We start from the raw sequence: 15,799 nt of genomic DNA, 5'->3' as shown, positions 1-15,799 counted from the left end.
AGACTCCTCCTGGAGTTCTTTAGGCGAATCTGGAGCATATTCACCTTCTTCTAAAACTGGCATATCCTCCTCCTCCGATTGGAGGACTGAGGGCAACAGTCTCTTTTTTGAGACCTGAAGGGAGGATCCTGTAGTGGTAAGTGAAAGAGTCATGGCTTTTGAAATCCCCTCCATGGATCTTGCCACGGACCTCGCCCATGCTGGTTCTTCTAGAGCTGCTGACCTGGAAGCCTCTCTTTTCGAGAAGCCTCCAGTTCAGCAGAGAGACAGGACATAACTGATGTAACCTGCGCCGTCCAAAGCGGTGGTTCTGACATCCCTGCAGATTGTTGCTCACAATTGCAATTGTCACACAATCGGGAGGTAGATGACTGCCCGTGTAAACTTATCTGCACACTTTTTGCAGGTAAATAACTTTTGAGACGCCTTAGATCTGCCAGTCATGCTACATACAGACCCCACACAAACAACATGAAAGTGTAGTAAATATAGGTCAAAAGGAGGAAACAGATAGAGAGTCAGGAGAGAGTCACACTTGCTCTAATAGCGCTCCTAGCAGTGCCAGAAAATGCTAGGCATAGAAGGAATTAACCACTAATTGAGTAGTTCCTAACCTGCCTTAAATGCTCTCCTGACCAGCCTAAACCCCACTGTATTACTTACAGTCAAGGTAGGCTATCAGTTTCATGCAGCAGCATGTAGATAAGCAGCAGACGCTGTCCCTCCGGGTAATGGCACCAGTACTTTCAGAGAAGCGCTGGGGCCGCTGGAAGGAGCAGGACTTCTGAGCTAAGCTCCACCCCCCGCTATGGCGCTTCATTCATACTATGAGTACACTACACACTGGGCTGCCCCGCTAATCGGGGCAGCTTGATACGTAAAATACTGCCCATTGAAGTGTTAACCTGGCTACCCCGCTAGTCGGGGGAGCCAGCTATAGTCACGGAGCTGCTGGCTGCGGTATTGACTGATGGAGGAATGCTATGCACACTGCAAGCAGCGGCATGAAGGAAGTGGTGACGGAGGTCTCAATAGTCGGGGACCCCAAGCGAAGTGCGTGCACTTGCGAGCGGGTCCCCACCGGCAGCTCCATCTATGCAGACAGGCAGTGAAGCTACTGCCTACCTGTCCTCTTGAATCTTCTCTACTTCAGCGTTTCAAATTAATTATAAAACCCTGAGGAGGAGTGTGAAACACAACAACTCCCACTGGGCACAAACTAAGACTGGGCTTGTAGGGGGGTATAGAGGGGGAGGAGCTATTCACACTTCAAAAAACTTAAAAGTGCCAGCTCCCACTTAGCACAGTCTATACCCCACTGTCTTGAAGCCTCCAGTGTCCCCTAGTGGATGAAAGAGAAATAAAACTTAGTCAGAGGAAAGCACATTTACCACTTGTGCAAAAGACGAAGACTTAATAACTTAGTTGGTAAAGGAGTTAATGATTTAAATACTATCTTTAATCCATTGCAAAAAAGCATAAACTTTCTACAAAGGAGTGTTGACAGCCAATGGTCGCGTTGTAGGAGCTATGGGGGGATAAATTCAGAGTGAGTTTGTTGAGCTCCAGAGATGAGTGCCAGGAGGTATTTGTTTGATTGCCCGCAGGAAATGCAGTTTACCGTGACAAATGCGTGGGACTGCCCCGAGACACTACTTCTCACAGATTTCCGAGGCAATAGTTAGCACAGATTTCAGGAGGGTGCAGAAATACTCTAGTTGTGGAAATACAGCGCTGGCAATTGAATAGCTCCGGGCACTCATCCCAGGAATTTAAAACTTGTGATGAATTGAATTTCCCACACTTGCATAAGATTTTGTGTGTAAAGGACATGGAACTTAAAAAGCTGCAAAGAATATTGAATGCAAGGAATGTATAAAAACAGAACATTTTCTTTAATACAGTGGTGTCGTTTCTAAAAATAAGTACAAAGTATTGCAGTCCTCTTCATATGCTTTGTTAATATATACAATTTATATTTTAATCTCTTAGAAATTATTTAGTCACGGTATTAATAGATGAGGGCACATATCTAGTGAAAACATTTTCAGCATGTGTTACAAGAGCTAGTCTCACAATCTTAAAGCTACATGCTAAAGTCAGAGGTCTGTAACAACAGCAGCCAACACAGATGTAATATGTGGCATCAGCTTGCTCCACTTGCAAAGTAATACCTGAGAGACTAATTTCCAGCAATACCATTATGTTCTAGTTATTATGTAGCTGTGCTGTGAAATGCCATGGTTCTGTTTCTGTATGTAGAGTCTGAGAATATAGGATATCTATATACCAGAGTATCTATCTGTTTATTCTGGGGAGAAAAAAATTAAATTGCTAAATTTAGTCATGTCAATATATTTCATAAAAAACAACTCACATTTAAAATGGAATAATGGCTGTTACCCCGACCTCAAAACATATCAGGAAAGATTATTAACAGTTATAAGATGGGTATCCGGTCAGAATGTCCACGTTTATAAGGTCGACAAGAAACATGTCACAAATATCAACATTTAACATGTCGACATTAAAATATTGAAAGTACATTTTTGTGTTATTTTTAGGGTTAACATTAAGTTAAAATATACAAACATGTCGACATTTCAGTGTCGACGATAAATTGCGACATTATGAACCTGTCGACCTTATGTCCATGTCGACCTTTCATACCACACACATAAGATGACCTATACCCCTTTCACACAGTAAATCAAATTACCGGGTAAAGCACTTTTACCCGGTAATTTACTGAACACCACAGGGTTTTTTTATGTGTGAAATAGTCAACCCGGGACGTAATTCCCAGGTCTCCTACCCTGGGTGTTAGCAGGGTCTCCGATCCGGGACTTATGACTCTTTCACACAGAAAAAAACCCTGTGTTCTTCAGCAAATCACCGGGTAAAAGTGCTTTACCCGGTAATTTGATTTTCTGTGTGAAAGGGGCATAAGACTAGAAATGGCAAACCCACCCGGCATTTAAATGCAGGGTAAAAGTCAAGCTGTTTCACACACACTGTGTGAAAGGGGCACTAATCATTTCAATTTTTTTATTTAGTTGGGATTAATAGGTACTTTACCTTGTTTGCTGTACAAATTGCTCTAATTGGTTACAAATGTAATTGGATAAATGGATTAATTAGGGTTAGCAGCCATTGAAAGTGATGACCGTTCTCTATCACAGATGCCCAGTGCTTACCATTTTCGTTTTCAGCTCCACTGATTGTATCATTAATATAAACTTTGAATGGAACCCTTCTCTTGATTACAGAAATGATTTCACAATCTCAAATCAAAGTCAACACTGCGGTGAGGAGAGCTTTTCTACTTTATTACAAAGAGAAGAAGCCTTTATGTGGTCAGAAAATACAAGATTGATCTTTTTTTTTTCTTCCTATGAAACGCTGCTGTTCAAACAGCCAGAGTGAATTGTCTCAGTTCACTTCCTTAAGTCCCATCACGTTCACTTGGGTATGGATGTCCTTGGCTGCTGAAAATCTGGCCCTTTAGTGCACAGGGCGACAATGGAGTCCCCTGACCAGCAGTTCCAGAATGTCCCATTTTCATATATTGCATCCATGCACACCTCCTAAAAATGAGGTCAGCAGGGCAAACATTTCCAAAATAGGTGTCATATATATAATATATACACATTCGTACATACATACCTTTATTCATGTGATGTCCAAAAATTTAAAAAAAATGTACACATTTATTACAAAATCGTAACAAAGACTGGACAGTGTTTTGCTCATTCTGGAAAGATGAAGCTCAGTAACACGCAACTCTGGAAATTGTCCAAAGGCTGCGGCAATATCTTTCTCCTAAACAGTGAATTATTCTTTATGTCTGCCCATTCCCTACCACAGGGACCTGCAGAACCTTGCACTGCAATGGGACACAGACTCCTCTGGCTGTGAAGGGGCTAAACATGGCAGAAAATTGCCTTTCAAAAATAGAAGGGGAATAAAACGAAGGAAGGTGACCTTGCCTATCTTTCCAAATGAAATACGAGAAGGATCTTCACATAAAAATGCACAAAACATGTGTTTCTTTTATTACCAATAGTGCTACAATGAACAATGCAAACTTTGCTGTCTAATCTTGGTTTTTTTTTTTCTCTCTCTCTCTCCCTTTGTACAATTTGGAAACTGAGTGGTAAACTTTGTCAGTGTACTGTACTTGTGTGTGTTTCTGTGTACAGACCTTGGTCTGTCTGCTGGCATAAGATGAAAAAAAATAATAAAATAAAATAATAATAACCAAAGAGGAAAAAAAAAAAAACCAGACCCTGCTCAAACTAAAGAGAAACAAATAACAATTCTAGTTGTTGGGCAGCACATAATTAGTAAGGCAGGACCTCAAATGATGATCCCTTTGCATGAGACAATTGCCAGATCCTCAAGGAATTAAAACCAGAATGACTGAGCCTCATCAGTTCTGCGGTTTTGTTGAGTATTGTGCTGAGACAGCCATACCCCATGAACAGGGAAGTCTTTAGAAGGCTTGCTGAGCAGGATTGTAATTGAAGGTGGATGGCAGATGAGGCCTTTCTTCTAGCTTGTCATATTCCAAATGGAACTCCTGTCCGGAAACAAAAAAATATTTTTGATTTTAGAAAGTATGGTTCAGGAACAGCTGTTGATCGCTGTATATCAAAACAAAGCACCATCCAAGCGATCCAATATTTTGAGTCAATGAGCATCTACATTTAACATAGAATACAGCTTTACTCTTAAAAGAATATAACACTAAAAGTCACAATAATATTTTGACAGGCATCCAATATTTGTCAATACTACTAGCCATAGAAAAATACTTAGCAGTATTTATGGTAGGAACAGGACATGTATGCATGAATAGAAATGATCTGGTTTGTACGAAGCTGTGAACATCCACATGTCCCCATTAAGGGCAATCATTTGGATACCATCAGAACTCATAATGCATTCCTTGAAGCCTGTGCGATTGCTTGATTTCTTAGATTCTGCAGCAAATTCCTAATGTAGATATTTCTTCATTGCAGGTCATTCTGTCTGTCATACAGGCAGTCCTTCCATTAGTTGACAACACATTGAACAGTTTAGTTATGATTATCATACTGCTACAGCAAAGGTTAGAAGCTGCAGCTGACAAGAGATCTCTAGACATGGGTACAGTAAAGTGTCCACAGACATGTACTTTCACCACAGCACACACTCCATATCTGGAAACACAACCGAACAGATATAGTAGTAGTGAAGCTCGGAACTAGTTTAACCTAATCCTAAATTATACCTATCCCCCCGGGGTGTGTTACATTTTGTACGTTATGGTACGTTTTGTTGACGTATCAAATGGGAGAACAGAGCGTGGAGAGAAGGGTGTTACCGAACGCCATCACAGGAAACAAACAGCAGCTCCATGCAAGAGAAGAGGAGGCTGCGAGTCTGCAATGCCTGCAGCCAGCCTCCAGGGTCATGCTGACACTGTAACGTGGCATTTTACAAGCAGATATAACCGTGGTCGCACACAGAATATAGGCATGCTGACACTGTAACGTGGCATTTTACAAGCAGATATAACCGTGGTCGCACACAGAATATAGGCATGCTGACACTGTAACGTGGCATTTTACAAGCAGATATAACCGTGGTCGCACACAGAATATAGGCATGCTGACACTGTAACGTGGCATTTTACAAGCAGATATAACCGTGGTCGCACACAGAATATAGGCATGCTGACACTGTAACGTGGCATTTTACAAGCAGATATAACCGTGGTCGCACACAGAATATAGGCATGCTGACACTGTAACGTGGCATTTTACAAGCAGATATAACCGCGGTCACACACAGAATATAGGCATGCTGACACTGTAACGTGGCATTTTACAAGCAGATATAACCGCGGTCGCACACAGAATATAGGCATGCTGACACTGTAACGTGGCATTTTACAAGCAGATATAACCGCGGTCGCACACAGAATATAGGCATGCTGACACTGTAACGTGGCATTTTACAAGCAGATATAACCGTGGTCGCACACAGAATATAGGCATGCTGACACTGTAACGTGGCATTTTACAAGCAGATATAACCGTGGTCGCACACAGAATATAGGCATGCTGACACTGTAACGTGGCATTTTACAAGCAGATATAACCGTGGTCGCACACAGAATATAGGCATGCTGACACTGTAACGTGGCATTTTACAAGCAGATATAACCGTGGTCGCACACAGAATATAGGCATGCTGACACTGTAACGTGGCATTTTACAAGCAGATATAACCGCGGTCGCACACAGAATATAGGCATGCTGACACTGTAACGTGGCATTTTACAAGCAGATATAACCGCGGTCGCACACAGAATATAGGCATGCTGACACTGTAACGTGGCATTTTACAAGCAGATATAACCGCGGTCGCACACAGAATATAGGCATGCTGACACTGTAACGTGGCATTTTACAAGCAGATATAACCGCGGTCACACACAGAATATAGGCATGCTGACACTGTAACGTGGCATTTTACAAGCAGATATAACCGCGGTCGCACACAGAATATAGGCATGCTGACACTGTAACGTGGCATTTTACAAGCAGATATAACCGCGGTCACACACAGAATATAGGCATACTGCATATCATTTTAATCAGCATAAGCTGCTTCTGCATCCTAGTCACAATCCTTTGCAAATAAGATGCATTTTAAGAGAAAAAGTTGCACAAAATGACTCTTGGCACTACTGACCCGCACGACGCTCACACATTATGCGTAATGCGACTTGTAGCGCACGGAGGATAGATGTATGTGGACACATCTGTATGTGCTAGACATAGCTATAGGAATAAGAAAGGAAGGAGATATGGGGACTATATACTGAAAAACACAGCACCAGGGTAAAGTAGAGTTAAATAATTACTTGGTTATAGAAGCTTGGCAAAATAGTCAAGAAATATTACAACAATTAAAGTTTCCACTAGACTAATACAGAAGAGAAAACATAAAACTAGTGTGTGTGTACGTTAAGGTAAGCCTGTACACCACACTACTCATTCAGCTGCACTGTTTGTAAATAATGTATTTAAACTAATTGGTCAGATGTACTGGGGAAGCTGTCTGAATGCTTATTTAATTTCTTTCTGAATAATGTTATTCATGGTGAAATTGAAGTAAAATGTTTTTCTTATTAAATGATTTATATTCTAGTCTATCAAATCAGGCTCTTCCATAATTAGGATTATTTGATTTGAACAACTAATTGAGGAAGCTGTATCAAGATAATTCAAAATAACAGACAATCAAAAAGTTAAAGCAGTTAGGTATTTCTGACATAGTGAAAGGTTCACGTTAATAATTCAAATCCAAATTACAGAGAAATCCAAGTTGGCCACTCTGCTCTTTCAGAACAGGAAAATAGGAAACATTTACAATATTAGAAAATGTACAAAGCCGGTAGCAGATGGACAAGCCCATTGTGCATTCTGATCGTATTACATTTGGCCACACATGCTAGGCAAAGTTGAACAGAGCTGGTTTTATCATTGGGCAAATTCTTACACACATATGGCAACTGCAGTCATTCATGGAACAGATTCACAAACCAAGACAGTCATAGATGAATATACTTGGTCATGTTGATCATCCAGCACTCGCAAAACACGATTAAAATTAACACACTGCATAATATAATAAAACATTTAAGATCTGTTAATCATAATTAACAGTAAGAAATTTGAAGGGGGCAATATAAACGAAGCGTGATGGCACGAAAAGTCCTGATTTAGAATGGCAGGTATGCGTCTGATTCATTACATTACCGGCGCCAGAATACAGACGTCGGTCAGTATCCTGGCGCCGGCATCCAGACCGCTGGGATGCCAAAGGTAAGTAATGGGGTAGGGTGGAGGGTTAGGTTTAGGCACTAGGGGGCAGGGTTAGGTCTAGGGTGCGGGGAGGGAGAGGTTAGGTTGAGACACTAGGGGGGAGGTTAGGGTTAGGCACCAAAGGAGGGGGGGTTCGTGTTAGGGTAGGGAGAGGGTTAGCATACAGACCAACAAGTGTCGGTATGTTAACCCTGTCGGGATTCTAACTGCCAGATTCCCGACTGTCGGTATTTCATACATATTCCAAATGGCACATTGCTGCCATCAACAGCATAAGTTTTGCCTCGCACCACATAGATGTGTGCAGGAATACTTGTGATGTACAGTACAGCCTACTCTAAATAGCCAATGTGTGCACAGCCAAGCATCACAGTGTTGCTTCGTGGCATAGTTGAAATAATTATTTTTCATTAATTAGAAAACAAAACATACAGTAAGAATTTCCAAGCATACAGACGTTATAGCAGCACCCAAGAATATATAAGCAAAACATTGGACTATTCTGAAGTGCCCTTCTATGAGTCCTGATCTGAATCCTATCATCTAACATCTGTGGAAAGAGATAAAATATGCAGTCTGGAAAAGGCACCCATGAAACCTGATACAGTATTGAATATGAGGCCCTGGAAGTCAGTACACCAAGCTGAATGGGAGCTCTATTTCAATTACATTATGTGCAACTCGGAGATAATAATATATTCCTACAAACAAAAAGTATGGTGGTCGCTCACATCAACTTAATGACATTGCACAGGTGCTCGTAAAGGGTGGGGTTTACACTGAGTTACAGAAAAAAAAGGGGATTTTCCCTCCAGCACACTGCAGCAAAAACAAAAATACTTGAATCCTACATGATAATAGAAATTCAGAGGTATTGGTTTACATACATTTGCAAATATATGAATAAGCGCTGGGCCAAACGTCACGTACGCAGGTTTTTTTTCTTTTTTTTTTTCTTTACACAACTATACTTTACACTTCACTTTCACCCTTTTTTCCATTATTCGTGTGATGCCCTGCGGATGGTCCTTGACTGGATTCTTTTGGGGTTCCCTGCGTCTCGGACGTGAACCCCATAATGTTAGGGACGCTGGTATAGAGGAGCCTTGACGTTTGGCCCAGCGCTTATTCATATATTTGCAAATGTATGTAAACCAATACCTCTGAATTTCTATGATCATGTAGGATTCAAGTATTTTTGTTTTTGCTGCAGTGTGCTGGAGGGAAAATCCCCTTTTTTTCTGTAAAATAATATATTCCTGTTTAATTACTATTCTGCTTTTATTATAACATTGGCGTATCATAATAAAATGAAAGGGGCACACAGATTACAGGACACATAGGAGACACATGGAAAGCAGGATAGGAGATGACAATCTAGATTAGGCTTCCATTTCCCACCTTAACAAATAAGATTATTCCAATTTATTTTAGATTTTTTTACTCCAAACTACTTGAGCGTTTTTTGTTTTTTTTTGTACAACCACCTAACTTTATTCCATTCTCTCATCTTCCACCCAGACACTGCAACCTCCTTCTACCTGGCATTCTCCTCACCCATCTTTCCATCAATCTTTCTCTAGCACTTCACCGCTCTGCCAATACCCATTATCCTCCAGATTCCAACTCTAATTACTCACTCTATCCTAAAAAGATCTCAAGAGCAACACCAATTCATACATCTCTTCACTGGAAATAGTCTCCCACACACTATCTTAGACTTAGATCTGCCTCTAATCTGCACCTTGCTTCCTCTCTAATAACCACCTCTCACTCCTGACCTCACTTGTGCCACTACCAACCTGAAAATCTTCAGAAAGCCCCCACCTTACTAAAGCCTAGCCTACTTGCACTACCCACTCTGAGTACAGACTCACTTCTGTCCCAATCCCACTCTGAACCACATATGTCACAACTCTGCCTTTTGCCCGCTAAACTGTAAGTTCTCTCACTAGCAGGGCCCTCACTGCTCTTTCGTTTCACATCTTCATTGTTTTCATACCACCTAGGTCCCTTTTTATATGTAAGCTTCAATTTCCTCACAGTCTAATGCTGCAGAGCACCATATAGTACCTTAATTTAACATTTCAATAATAACATACATTATAATCGGTAATTAATCACAAAAAATATACACATAAAACCCCAATTCTATTCACGTGAGCGAACTTTGGCTAAAATATATGCTTCCAGCTTTAACATTCATCAAAATATTGTGGTGGACCACTTCAGTCAAAGACTGCACAACATCTGAGAGAAGCAATAGTTTCAGTGGCGCAACTACCGCCGCCGCAGCCACAGTGATGGCTTGTGGGGCGAGGTGGCTGCAGATTCCATGTGGACTAGCCGTCCGCATGAAATCTGCAGAAAACAGCCCTCCCAAAATGGCCGCCGCCTAGGAGGAGACATATGCTAGAGGTCCTACTGGACCTCTAGCATCTGTTAGTCACCCAGGCAGGGCGGTAGTGTGGACGGCACATAAGTGCCGTCCGCACTACACTACTAGCAACAAACACACATCTGCTGGCGCCGTCAGCTGTATGTTTGTTTTAGAAGCCGATGAGACTCTCATCGGCTGCTGCGCCCACTGCGGGAGCCGGGCTTCCGGCTCCTGCAGTGAGTGATGGGAGAGACATCATGTCGTCTCTCCCATCATGCAGAGTGGGCCGGCCCGGGAGGACGCTGCACAAAGGAGCATGCCGGAGCGGGGGATCAAGGTAAGCTGAGTTTTCTTTGTGTGTGTGTGTGTCTGGCCGGGGCGGCACTGCTGGTGGGACTACCACTAAGTGCACTGCTGGGGGGGAGAGGATGGACTGCTACTAAGGGCAGTGGGGGGGGGGGACTACTACTACTACTAAGGGCACTGCTGGGGTGGAGGACTACTAATAAGGGCACTGCTGGGGGGGACGGGACTACTACTAAGGGCACTGCTGGGGGGGACGGGACTACTACTAAGGGCACTACTGGGGGTACTACTAGGAGCACTACACACTGGTGGGACCACTACTGGGGGACACTGCATAGAGGGGGACTACTACTGGGGGCACTGCCGGGGGAGGACTACTACTGGGGGCACTGCCGGGGGGGGACTACTACTGGGGGGCATTGTTGGGGGGGGGACTACAACTGGGGTCACTGCTGGGGGGGACTACTACTGAGGGCACTACTACTGGGTGCACTCCTGGGGGGGCTACTGAGCGCACTGTTGGGGGGGGGGGGAAGACTACTACTGGAGGCATTTCTGGGGGGACGGACCACTACTGGGGGGACCACAACTGAGGGCACTGCATAGGTGGGATTACTGCTGGGGGCAGTGCATAGGTGGGGCGACTACTACTGGGGGAATTGCTGGGGGATGACTACTATTGGAGGCTCTGTTGGGGGGGGGGGACTACTACAGGGGGCACTGCTGGGGGGTTAGGACTGTGGGCACTGCTGGGGGGTTAGGTCTGGGGGCACTATATAAGGGGGACTACTACTGGGGGCACTATATAAGGGGGACTACTACTGGGGGCATTATGTAAGGAGCACTGCATAGGGGGACCACTACTGGGGGCACTGTATAAGACCCCTGACAATGAGCAGGTAATTTTAAAGTAATTAGAAGCCTTACTGTGGGGCATAAAATGGTGTCAGAGAGCAAATATGTAAGTGGCACTTTGGTAATAGGCATTACAGTGTGTGGATTAATGTTTAATGGTGTGTGTAATAATGTGTACGGGGCATTACAGTGTGCGGCATAATGTGTAATGGGCATTACTACAAGGAAGAAAAATACTGTAAACTGTCTAGGGGGGTGGGCGCACATTTTTAACTTTTGCACTCGGAGCCAAGTTGCGTATAAATGGCCCTGTAATGATTTTACCAAAATGCCATGGAGGGGGAGGGGGGGGACACAAAATTTTGTTACGCCACTGATTAGTTTCATATTTAAAATAAATTTACATAAATAGACATGCAGCCTTGTGCTTGAGAATCAACATGTCCAAACAAATGTTTTCAGAAAGCCGGAGGTTTACAGAGCAGATTTGTATAATTTGCTGATTTATTTTCCAGTTACAAACCAATAACTACCATGAAACGATAGCGTGTTGCTGCAAGAGATGGATACCCTCAGAGGTGAGGTCTGCATTAATATGGTGTTTGATGTCAATTACTTTCAAGACATCACATCTTGATAAATTTAGTGATGCAAATCTCTATATTTAGGATATTGGCACTGGGACTAGCTATTCCTACACCAAAGAGTCTGGCTAGCAGATAAAAAAAGGTGTTATTATTTCCTCCACTATTATCAGTGTCTATTTACCAAATACTATACCCACCAACAGATTAAACTACAGCAGGGAAGTGATTTGTGTCTTGAAACTCATCTTAGTCTCTGCATACTGTACATTACCTAATCCTCTGGTGGAAGTGAAGTCACTAGTTGCAGATGTTGTTGCAGGGATGTTTTTTTTGTTTTTTGTTTTTTTTTTATTAAATGCTGCTTCTATTTTATTTTATGTTCCTGCAAAAATATCTATCAAACACCATATTTCACTACTAACTTGTCTCATCTTATTAAACCGATAACGTGATTGCTGAATGAATTGTGCTGCACATTTAATTTGCAGTAAATGTTTAGCTCAACTTTTCCTGCTCACTTCTGTATGTCAAAAGAAATACCCTCAGAAAGTAACATTAGATAGATAAGTGCAACAACTGATTTTATTCTAGCACACAGACTAATAATTCAACCTAACTCAACCCCTTTAAAGGGAAGAGTTGTTACATTTTACAATGTGGGCTAAATGTATTCATAATAATGCTTTCTAGATGTACTGTAAATGGTTTTCTTTTTGAATGACAGCTGAAGTGTTCACCCTTCTATGTGTAATTCTCATGACAGTGTGCACCAATGTGTGTCCCCAACATCTATTGTGTAATTGTTCTTGTATTGCATGCTTCAAAGATCATCAAATATAGCCATTGAAATAAATGGGCATTGAAAAATTATAAAGAAGTATTAAATACATTTCGTCTACAGTGAAAGAGACTTAATACGATCTATAAAGACAGCTACGGAAACTTATGTCCATAACGTTACACCTACAGCCATATACAGAAGCACTATGGTCAGGAGATATTCAATTATATAAGGTTACTCTCCACCAGTATCATGCTGTAAGGAATACACTACAGTAAACTACAAACTCAAGGTAAATATGCAAATATTTATACTGAAGTAACTCACTGCACTGAATGATTTCAGACAAAACAATAAAACAGAGTTGATTCTACAAAAATGGTCATTAGAACATTCATAACCACTAATCTTTATGGCTACACTTCAACTGCAATATAGGAAAACCTCAGCAGGAGCGTCATAAGCACACACACAAATATTGGCTGTGACCATGAAATAAGATAACCTCATGATTAAAAATTGTGTGATTAATGTAATTCTTTCCATCACCGATCCTATCTTATGTATCTCTGCTTTCGTTGGTGGTTGCTTGGGCGCAACTTTTTTTCTAATGCTGGGTACACACTATCATGATGGATCCGCCAGCAGACCAATCTGCCTTCCGAGCGGCTGATTGGTGTTTGTGGATATCTTACCAATCAGACGCTCGATGTAACTGGCCTGACATCACAACTAGCAGGCATTCAATTTGCCTGCCCAGTTGTGATCGGTGTTGGCGGTTCCTGCAGCCAGTGCATGTGTGGCTGGTGGGCCGCCCGTACACACATGCACAGATCTATCTTTCAGGTATATCGGCATCGGCTGTGTTGCAGGGCCGACCTGATAGGTCTGTGTACAACGCAATATATAATTTGACGATCAAAGGAACGATATACAAGTGTGTGTACCCAGCTTTAGGCTAGGACGTCTTCAGATCTTGAAACAATTGTGTGAAAGAAACCACTGAAAGCAGGGACATCTATACTTTTGTTCTAAATCTGCCCATTTATTAAATTTTTGTCTCTAAAAATTAAATTTATGTAACTCAGTATGAAAAAAATATTTTGGAATCTAAAATTCAGTTTTATTCACTGGGAAACATAAATCCCAAATTCTGCAAATGGATGTCTTATGCTATAGGCCGGGTAAAAGGGAAAAAAAGGGAAGATGGGGGACTGCACAGAAGGATAAATAGCTACTTAAATGCGTATTGGCTGATATCTCCTGATAGTAGATAGTACAGGTTGAGTCTCCCATATCCAAATATTCCGAAATAAAGAATTTTTTTGGCATGACGGAGATAATCAAACCTTTGATTTTTGATGGTTCAATGTACACAAACTTTGTCTAAAGGCACAAATTATTAAAAATAATGTATAAAATGACCTACAGGCTGAGTGTATAGGGTGTATAAAACATAAATAAATTTCATGTATGTACACAAACTTCGTTTGAGCAAAAAAAATTATTGAAAGTATTGTATAAAATTACCTGTAGGCTGTGTGTATAAGGTGTATATAACACATAAATGCATTCTGTGTGTATATTTGGGTCCCATTCCCAAGATACTTCATTACTAAACGCAAATATTCCAAAGTACGGAATATTCCGTTATCCAAAATACCCCTGGTCCCAAGCATTTTGGATATGGGAGACTCAACCTGTAATAACAAATGAGGTGCACCCTAGAGTAATCATAGAGAAAGTACTCTATATCCGGGGCACACTCATGTAGCAAGACATTAATTAAATAAAAAGTAACTTTTATTAGTTTCAGAGGTAAAAAATGTCAACGGTCAAAGATAAGGGGAAAAAAATTTTTAGGAGAGAAAAATTGGAAAACACCCTAACCACAGATTTTATAATTAGCGTTCCCGCTAGGCTGTTTTAGCGGGGCGCTGCATCCTGCCCTCCTTCTGGACGGCAAAAAGCGCCCTGCCCTCACCGCGCAGCGCCCCGCTAAGACAGTCTGCGGGTGACATCTTCACCCGCTGGTCGCAGTGTCCCGCGGGTAGGGAAATGTGCGGTGACCCGGTCACAGCCGGTGAATAGACGCTGGGCGCATGCGTAAGGCATCTATTCTGTCAGCAGCGCTTGGGGGCTACCCGGCGTGTCCGGAAGTGCCGGACACGCCCCCAAGAATAACGAAAAGGGACGCGTCTTAAAGACACGCCCCCTTTTCAATGACCACGCCCCCTTCGGCGAGCACGGAAGTGCCCTCTCTAGCTCCCCTGCCTGCCGCCGGAGCTAGAGTGAACACTAATAATATATGGGCAAAAGTCAGTTTTCAAAAAAAAAAAAAAACATACATAAGAGATAGTGGATATCTCTGATTATTAATAAATGTAAAAATGGGATTTTGGTACCTACCGGTAAATCACCAGCCCTCAGTTTAGAAAATTAAGACCGAGAGGAGGTGGAGAACAAGCGGAGTGAAAGGAGAGAACAACACACAATAACTGAATCATACAACATACAGAACAAAACCGAACAGGCAGGCTAAGAGCGCAGAGGTGGGCGTCCAGTGTCCCCTGTGGAATCAGAGAAAAGGATTTACCGCTAGGTACCAAAATCCCATTTTCTCTTTCATCCACTAGGGGACACTGTAGATGCTTACGCTGGGGACGTCCCAAAGTTATCCCCACGGGCGGGAGTGCTCTGTGGCGCCTGCAGAACAAGGCGGCCAAAACGAGACGCCGAAGAGGCAAATGTATCAAATTTGTAAAACTTGACAAACGTGTGAACTGAAGACCAAGTGGCCGCATGACATAATTGTGACGTAGATGCTCCTCTACCAGCCGCCCATGACGCACCCACAGAACGTGTGGAATGAGCCGAAATAGACTAAGGAGGCCGACGGTTAGCACTAACATAAGCTTGATGAATAGTCAGCCGGATCCAACGTGCTAAAGTCTGCTTAGACGCTGGCCAACCCCTCCGAACCGCATCATAGAGGACAAAAAGCGACTCC

At 42.4% G+C, this 15,799-nt stretch overlaps 1 protein-coding gene across 4 annotated transcripts in view; it reads right to left on the bottom strand.

The window, feature by feature from the left end:
• Positions 1-1,874: 1,874 nt before the first annotated feature.
• Positions 1,875-15,799, bottom strand: part of CNOT2 (CCR4-NOT transcription complex subunit 2) — a 114,973-nt gene continuing 101,048 nt past the window's right edge. For all 4 annotated transcript variants that reach the window (XM_088452524.1, XM_088452525.1, XM_088452522.1 and 1 more), the window contains one exon: positions 1,875-4,582. In XM_088452524.1, the coding sequence (XP_088308650.1) occupies positions 4,496-4,582 (87 nt within the window). In that variant the 3' untranslated portion in view covers positions 1,875-4,495. The remainder of the gene's footprint in view (positions 4,583-15,799) is intronic.

This window comes from Taudactylus pleione, unplaced genomic scaffold (assembly GCF_031769625.1).
Source record: "Taudactylus pleione unplaced genomic scaffold, aTauple2 ptg000038l, whole genome shotgun sequence".
Lineage (NCBI taxonomy): Eukaryota > Metazoa > Chordata > Amphibia > Anura > Myobatrachidae > Taudactylus > Taudactylus pleione.
The sequence above is the reverse complement of the archived record's forward strand: the minus strand, read 5'-3'. Positions and strand labels throughout refer to the sequence as shown.